The sequence below is a fragment of the Corvus hawaiiensis genome, chromosome 4 (assembly GCF_020740725.1).
Source record: "Corvus hawaiiensis isolate bCorHaw1 chromosome 4, bCorHaw1.pri.cur, whole genome shotgun sequence".
Lineage (NCBI taxonomy): Eukaryota > Metazoa > Chordata > Aves > Passeriformes > Corvidae > Corvus > Corvus hawaiiensis.
This window is the reverse complement of record NC_063216.1, coordinates 48,677,744-48,686,228: the sequence shown is the minus strand read 5'-3', so window position 1 is coordinate 48,686,228 and position 8,485 is coordinate 48,677,744. Positions and strand designations below refer to the sequence as shown.

The following is an 8,485-nucleotide window of genomic DNA, read 5'->3' as shown; positions in this document are numbered from 1 at the left end:
CGCAGGCGGCAGGAGGCGACAGCGCCTGCGCGCGCGGCCCCGCCCACGTGCCGGGAGCGGAGCTGGCGATTGGCGCGGTCCGGGCCCCGGGCCCGGTGTGCCCCCGGCAGGCGCGGGACGGCAGGGCCGGGCATGGAGGAAGGGAAAGCTCACTCGGCGCCGTCGGCGGAGAAGAAAGGAGCGGACGACAAGGAGGATGATTTCGGCTACCGGCTTTTCCCGGACCGGAATAAGAAGCCGCAGAGCTTCCTGGTCCGCAGCCTCTTCACCTTCCACAACAAGTGCCAGCTGATGCTGAGGCTGACCCTGGAAACGAGTAGGCGCTTCCCCGTCCCCCCGCGGGCCCGGCCCCGGCGCAGCGGTGGTGCTGAGGCGGAGCCCGGGCCGGCCACGGCCGCTGGCGGCGGTGACCTTGTGCCGCGGGTCCCGGGAGGGCCCTGCCCTCCTGCCGCAACACCCCCGCGGCGGCCGGGCTGCGCCCGAGCTGGCGGGGCGTGCGGCTGCTGCTTTAGGAACACGCTGATTTTGCTTGAGACAAAATACCATTTCGAAAGTGGTTGAGAGGGTTTGTTGTGTTTTTTTAATAAAAAGGTTCTTCTTCTTTTTTTTCGTGAAAAATTAGGATGATTTGTCAATTTCTGTGCATTCGTGCCCTTTTCACTGTTTGATATGGACTGTGTTAACGGCAGTGGGCACTATAGGCTGCTCTATTTATGTCTATTAGTAATAAAACAATGTCAGGATTGACTTGATTCCTGAGCAGCTTTGACTCTTTATCCGGGGCTACATCAAAAGGACTGTGGTCAGCAGGTCGAACGAGGTGATTCTCCCCCTCTGTTGTGCTCTGACGGGACCCCACCTGTAGTGCTGCATCCAGCTTTAGTGCCCCCAACATAAGAAGAACATGGAGCTGTTGGAGTGAGTCCAGAGCAGGGCCACCAAGTTGGTAAGGGGGCTGGAGCACCTCCCCTGTGAAGACAGGCTGAGAAAGTTGGGGCTGTTCAGCCTGGAGAAGAGAAGGCTGCATGGAAACCTCATAGCAACCTGCCAGCATCTGAAGAGGCCCTACAGGGAAGCCGTAGAGGAACTCCTCATCAGGAATCGTAGTGACAGGACAAGGAGTAAAATGGGTTCAAACTGAAACAGAGAAAATTTAGGTTAGATCAACAGAAGAAATTGTTTACTGTGAAGGTGGTGAGGCACTGGGACAGTTGCCCAGAGAAGTTGTGGTTCCCCTATCCCTGGAAGTGTTCCAAGGCCAGGTTAGATGGGACTCTGAGGAACCTGGTCTTGTGCAAGGCAGGGTGATTGGGACTAGATTATCTCTAAGGTCCCTTCCAACTCAAACCATTCTGTGATTCTATTTCACATAGTCTGAGCTGTAACAGATGCCAGTTGCATTGCATTAGGATTAAATACTGCAAAGTATGAATTTGCATGTATAGTGCTTTTCTTGTTTGGTTTTTTTCCTTGACTGTCTTTATATTTTGTTTATAGATGATTTTCAAAACTTTTGTCTAGAGAAATTGATTGCAGCAATGTTTTTCTAGATCCATATGCTCGACTTCTCCTTGAGGCTCTGAAGCAATCTGGTTGGTATGTAAACTAATTTGTCTTGTTTTGTGTAGTAACATCACTGTGATAAGTAGTGACTGAAGTTCTTCAGTTCTTTTCTGTAACTTTGTTTGGGCCTTTCAGCACTGTCTTCAATGACCGACACTTTTCTTGTGAAAACTGTGATGGCTGTGTCAGTGGAGGTTTTGATGCTGCCACATCTCAGGTAGGTGCTGGACATAGTCCCCTTTCAAAGGGCTTCAGTTATTTTAGTGTTTTGTTGCTAGGATTAAATCTACCAATGCTGATACCTGAGTTAATCATGAAAACGAGATAAATGAAAGATGTTCCCTGCTATTGGATCTAGTACGCTTCAGAATCATAAAGCTATTAATGTTGAAAAACACCAATCTAAAGATCCTAAATGCTGTCGGTGGTGTGTGCTGTGTGTCTGAGAAGTAAAGGGGGTGTTGAAACTGGCTGAAAAGGCTATCTATATCTCTTCATCTGCAGATTGTTCTCTGTCAGAACAACATTCGCCAACAATCCCATATGAACCGGGTGGTCACACATGAATTAATTCATGCATTTGATCATTGCCGTGCACATGTTGACTGGTTTAAAAATGTCAAACACTTAGCATGTTCAGAGGTAAGTTAAAATGGTTCTGATGTTGTCATTTTATTAATTACTGCTGGTTTTTAGGATTGCTTTGTGTTATATGGTCTGTTTTAATTCTGTTAATACATTTTGTCCTTTCTGTCAGGTCAACCTAAATAATTTTGTTTAGAAAACAAATACTTAGTTTTCACAAATATTAGTAAGTTAATGTCATACTAAGTAGAATGTGATCATTGTGAGTGTAAGAAGCGGTTATTGACAAATGAGACAGTAGTTAGAAGTGAAAACACATTCACACATCAATCAAATGCTTATAGAATTATTTTTATCCCATGCAAGTCTTGGTATGTTGGGTAGTTACGACAGTAGTACAGTAACCTTGTTTTTGCTTAGATTTTTTTGATTAACAATAAACTTGTCGTTTCCTCTAACATTCATTTTTTGAGTAATTGTGATATTGCTGCTTGTACACTGGTTATGAATCCATGTCCATTGGATGGGGTTCTGAGTAACCTGGTCTAGTGGAAGGTGTCCCTGCCTGTGGCAGGGTGATTAGAGCTAGATGATCTTTAAGGCCCTGTATAACCCAAACCATTCTATGATTCTGTGGTTTCAAAGGACATTTGCGGTATTAAAGGCCTTAATTAATGCTTTAGGAGGTGAAATTAAATGGAGCACAGGCTGAGAAGGATTCCTCTTGTGTATGTGACACAGGTGTCAAGTACACAAGAGGAATCCGCATGCTTTTATTTTATTTCTGATGTAATCCATATAATTTGGTCACAGAAAAGCTTATCCTTTTGATTACTGTGCACTGTGACTGTGTGAAGTAGGTGGTTTTTTTAACTTTTTAAAAAATATATAAAAATATTATGTTGTCTTTGTTTGGTGGTTTTCTTGTTTGTTTTTGGTCATGAGTTGTTTGATTTGTTTGTTTTTAATGAGAATGTATTTGATTCCAGAATTTAGATGTGCACAAGGTTCACCTATAAACAGTATGGGAGATAAGCGTAATTATGAGTTTAGTATTGACCAAAGCAGATTTCATAAAAATTCATTTTAGTTCATAAATTGAATTCTTATTTTCTGTGGGAAAGAGCCACAGTCACTTACTACCTTCTTATAGACAAAAGTTCATGAAGTAACCTTATGTGGTATGAGTAAAGCCATTCTGTATGGCTGCCAGGAACCCACCAAGCCATTCTCTGACTTCCCTTGCTCAGTAGGAGAGGAGTCAAAAGTAAGATTAAGGAGCTCCTGGGTCGAGATAAGGACATGGAGGTCATTCACCAGTTGCTGTCATGGCAAAGCTACACTTGATTTGTATAAGATTAATTTAATTTATTACCAGTTAATGACAGAGTAGGATAGTGGTAGTAGTAGGAAAAATAAAACTAAAAATACCTTTCCACCACCTCACCTTCTTCCCAGGCTCAGCTTCCCTCCTTCATTTCTGATTCTTCTATCTCTTTACCTGCCAAGTGGCACAGGGAGCCAGGGAATGTGAGCTGTGGTCAGTTCATAACGCTTTTGTCTCTGCTGCTCCTTCATCTTTGCACTCTTTCCCTGGTCCAGTTTGAGGCCCTTCCCACAGGATACAGTCCTTCGTGAGCTGTTCCGATGTGAGTCTTTCCCTTGGGCTGCTATTCTTCAGGACCTGCTCCAACTTGAGTTCTTTCCACAGCATAGAGTCTTTCAGGAATGGACTGCTCCAGCACTGGTCCCCCAAGGCCCACAGTTCCTGACAGTAAATCTACTCCTGCATGGGCTGTCTGTGGGCTGCTGCTTTTTCAGGGCATGTTTGTCTCTCGTGTCATGACGTCTTCCTTGGTCTGCAGTGGGGATATCTGCTCTACTGTGTTGTTTCACAGACTGCAGGGAGACAACTTCTGTCTCCATGCTCTTCCCCACAGGTGGCCAGGGACTCTCCTCTGATGCCTGCAGCACCTCCTCCCCCTCCTTTCTCACTGTCTTGGTGTCTGTGGGGCATCACTCCTCCGTCTCACAGCTGCTCTGTAGTGTTTTTTATCCTTTCTTAGACATGTCATCGCAGAGATACAACCAGCACCACTAATGGGCTCAGCTTTGACTAGTGGTGGGTCTGCTTTAAAACCAGTTAAAACTGGCTCTGTCTGACATAGGGACAGCTGCTTCTCCAGTCTCACAAAAGCCACCCTGGCAGGCCCCTCACTGCTAACATTTTGCCATGTAAACTCTATACAATAATTCTGAATTATTAACTATCATCTACTTTTTTTGTCTAAGCATTTACACAGTGCAGAATAAAGCATGTAAGCCTCAAACATAAGTATTACATAAAACTCCTTTTATATAAGTTTTATATAAACTAAGTGCCTGTTCTTGCTCTTGTTGGGATTATTTGTTCACTTCATGTCTTTTGATTACTTAATTATATGGTATTTACTTTTTTTGTTGACAGCTTTTTAATTCTTACCTTTTCGTATTTTCCATGCATTTATTTTCACTCTGGTACATAATTATAGGAAATCAGGTTTTAATTACATTTCCTAACAGACCATGTAGGGTATAGAACATTTAGCAGACAAAAGAAATCCTAGTGTACAGGACAAGACAGTTAACAAGCTAAAACATTTAAATGTGGCTTTTTGTGAAACAGACGCGTTACTGCTCTTCTGAGTATTGCAGCTATAGTCTTTGAAAGGTATCTGCCTTTCTTCCTGGCCCTTCTAACAGATTCTGATGTAGATTGTGGAGAATGCTACTTTCCATTTTCTTCTAGCAGTTCATATATATACATACACACATACATGTAACCTCTACTGCTCATTTATTTAAGCTTTAGGTATATGTGAGATGTAGTTCCTGGAGAAACTTGAAGGTTGTGGTAATACTTTGCAGTTCACTGAGGCTGAGATGGAGGTAAAGAGTATGGTAGTAACAGGTACTTAAGAAGTTAAAGTGGCCTTGGGAATATTCTCCATTAGCAATCACCAGAAATATACTGAAGAAAAGCATTTGCTACAACTTTTTTGACTTTGTATTTTCATGTGTTTCACTGATCTTGTGCCTTTTTATTTTTCTGAATAGATTCGAGCTGCTAATCTCAGTGGAGACTGTACATTGATGAATGAAATAGCCAGGTTTAAATTTGGATTGAAAGGGCACCATCAGGTAAAGGTTCTGGATGCTAAAATAGAATAATTCGTTATGAGCCATCTTTACCTACTTGGTCTCAGGCTCCTGCACTTTCATAGCTGAAAACTTTATAAAAGAAATAGATGCCATGGACTTGCTGTTTCCTCTTAACTAACCTTTAATGACTGATTTAGGGTTTTGTTCCCACCTTGTTATTTTTATTGGAGTGAAATTCTTGAATACTTAGTCATGTTTTAAAGCATTACCACTGACAGTGGATGGCTAATAAAACCAAACAAAAACCAGGGCTTGCAGGAAATGTAGTGGAAATACCTTGTCCACTATAAGTGGGTGACAATCTTTAAAAAGTCTTTGAAAACTGAAGGAAGCAAAATAAGAAGATTTCTAAATAACTGCGTTGTCTTGTAGGAATTAATTTTTGTAAATAGTAATGAAGTCTACAGATGGAGACCCAAGTAGCTGCTGATGTTAGAGTGGCAGTTAGCTTGTAGATGATGTTTACATATTTTTTTGTCTTTTGGTAAACAAACTGTGTAAGAAAAAGTTACCATAAAGAGAAGTATCAAATTGAAGGCCAGTAGAGAAGTCATTCCTTTGTTTTACAGCATTTCAGTTTGTAAAGATCCTAACTGGTCTTTGTGTCTGTTTCTTTCTGACATATTTTTTCTTGTGCCCAGGTGAAGTTTTACAAATACTTAATACCTACAACAAATGCCAAGTTGTATTTTAATTCCTGTTCTAAGGAATGTCTTACAATTATCTCATGGTTTATGTGTGTATGGAAAAACTAAAGCACATAGTTTACACAGGATGAAACTAAAATTGACTTTAATACTTATTACAGGCACTGTTTGACTCTTCTTTCATACAAAATTATTGCCTTTGTAATAGGAGTTAATACTTGACAAAATCTGGAAAAAATTATGCTAATAATGACAGATTTTTCTTTATTTATTTTTCACTTTAGACTTGTGTACGAGACAGAGCAATTCGTTCCATTCTGGCTGTTCGAAAAGTTAGCAAAGAAACAGCAGAAAAAGCTGTGGATGAAGTTTTTGATGCCTGCTTCAATGATCTGGAACCTTTTGGAAGAATCCCACACAGCAAAGCAGATGCAAAACGTGCTTACAGAGACTTTCAGAACAGAGATCGCTATAATGCTAATTTGTAAGGGGGGAGGGGAGGGGGAACCACATGAGAAATTCCATTAATACCCAACTGTTCTGTAACATCTGGAATCATAGTCTATGCCCACAGTGCTGGTGGAAAGGGCAAATCTGTCAAATGTATCAGTTAATTTTTTAGACTTATTTCATGAGCCAACTTCCGTGGGAGTAAATGGGGTAAATGAACCAGACTAAAAACTGTGTTTCCTCACCTGTTATTCTGGAAAGATAATTTAGTATGCCAAATAACTTGTCAAATAATGATCTGCATCTTTCAATGTGCATTTAATTTTGATTGGTCTGACTGACTAGGACTTGGTTTCTGAAAGTTTTGTTGTCAGTGAATAAATCTTTTCATAAAATCTTTACATTTTCACTATCTTTGATACACAGCCATGAACTTGATGATCTTCATCACTGTATTTTAAAAGATGGGCACCTGAACTACAGGTCCATGGTCTAGATTTAATAACTATGGCTAAACCCAAAATTTAGTAATTGCCACATTTGTTTTTGAGCTCCTCCTGAAATTATTGGGTGGTCTAACATTTGTTAGTGGTGGGAAAGCTTTTGTGACTTGACTCCTTTAATGCCCTGAATTGCTGCTCATGTTCTGATTGTCTCTGGTAGTGGAGGACTGGGTATGATGATCAGTGTTGCCTTCTCCTTCTCTGTGTCCCAATATATTTTGTGACAACAGGACTGTCAGTGTATGTAACTTCTTCAGGCAATACAATACTGAGATTTGGCTGTGGTGAGACTTGAGCAGGAGTGAGGCACTGAACTGCTCAGGTTGGAAATGTCAGCATATGTACAAATTTGAGTGCCTGACATGCCACAGCTGAAAGGGGGAGGTACTCCCAAGTACCTCCAGAATTTGGCGGCCTTTAATAGGGCCCTTGTTTGACTGTGCAGCTTTGGGCTCCTGCAATCCACCTGTTTATTTCACATGCCTACAATGCTTTGGATCTGACCATCATTCTGTAATTTGCTCCTGGGAAGTATTCAGTCATGTGATAAGTCTCTAGCCCAGTGGTCCTGCTCCTAAGGTGTCACTCAGGAACAAGATGCCTGAAGATGACAACAGTGTGTTGCCTTTTCCTGATCAGCAGCAAACACCTTTTGAAGATTCAAACCTAAACACATTCCTCAAAAAGGACAAAGCAGCACATACAAGAAGTGCCTGAGAGAGCTGATCAAGCTTGAAGTGCCTGAGTTCTGTTTGTGTTGGACTATGCATGGGTTGCATTTATTTGCAGGTGTAGCATAATTCATACCTACAAGACACTATTACTTCTGGGGCTAAGCATTAATGTAGATCCCTCAGAAAGTCATCCCAGTTGTACTGGAGGAAGTTGGGTCTTGACTAAGATTCCTCAAAACTGTACTTTCAGTAGTTTTACAGAATTTTGAATGGAGATTTCATAGTCTTATTTTCCTGGGTAATTCATCAGTGACTGAAAAAATCTCATGGCTGAATATCTCAACAGAAAAAAATGGGTGTAATAACCTAGATACCTACGGAGAAAATTACATATTGAATTCTAAGCTTCCCATATTCCATGTAGTCTGTGTAGACCTGCAGTTTCCAAAATCCCCTGAGGATCAGAGACACCTTGAAAACAGGATAATAGTGTGTGTTAATATTCCCTTAACCTTTACTGCTCTTCAAGTCACCGTTTTAGTCAGTATGATGTATGATGCTGGGTTTTTTATACTTCTGAAACATATTCTGGCAGATAATCCATTATACCTCATTAAACAAAGTTCTGCTTTAATGAATGTGTGTTTGCATTTATATTGTATTTTGACCAATACATAGTTTGAATATATACATTCTTCTTCAATCTGGGATAAACCTTTATCAAGGCTACTTAGAAATGAAAAATATAGCAATAAAAACTAGAAAATGCAAGCATACAAGCTCCTTCTTTTTTTTCTTTAGCATTTTTGATAGGTGAACAAGATGAAAATCTTGGAAAGAAAGTATTCCAGAGATATCTGCA

The 8,485-nt window shown here is 40.9% G+C and overlaps 1 protein-coding gene across 2 annotated transcripts; it reads left to right on the top strand.

The window, feature by feature from the left end:
• Positions 1-38: 38 nt before the first annotated feature.
• ATP23 (ATP23 metallopeptidase and ATP synthase assembly factor homolog) lies at positions 39-8,257 on the top strand. Of its 2 annotated transcripts, none has more exons than XM_048300282.1 (6): positions 39-316; positions 1,551-1,596; positions 1,699-1,780; positions 2,068-2,205; positions 5,245-5,328; positions 6,281-8,257. In XM_048300282.1, the coding sequence occupies exons 1-6, from the start codon at positions 133-135 to the stop codon at positions 6,482-6,484; spliced, it is 738 nt and encodes a 245-aa protein (XP_048156239.1). In that variant the 5' UTR covers positions 39-132; the 3' UTR covers positions 6,485-8,257. The 2 variants fall into 2 exon arrangements, with proteins under 2 accessions (XP_048156239.1, XP_048156240.1); XM_048300283.1 differs by having other exon boundaries at positions 228-316; positions 1,498-1,596.
• Positions 8,258-8,485: the final 228 nt, after the last annotated feature.

Bases quoted from the DNA above. Each gene is read 5' to 3' on its own strand.
- ATP23 (XM_048300282.1), top strand. From the start codon at position 133: ATGGAGGAAGGGAAAGCTCACTCGGCGCCGTCGGCGGAGAAGAAAGGA. The intron at 317-1,550 runs GTAGGCGCTTCC...ATGTTTTTCTAG, and splicing joins GAGGCTGACCCTGGAAACGA to ATCCATATGCTCGACTTCTC. The intron at 1,597-1,698 runs GTATGTAAACTA...TGGGCCTTTCAG, and splicing joins GCTCTGAAGCAATCTGGTTG to CACTGTCTTCAATGACCGAC.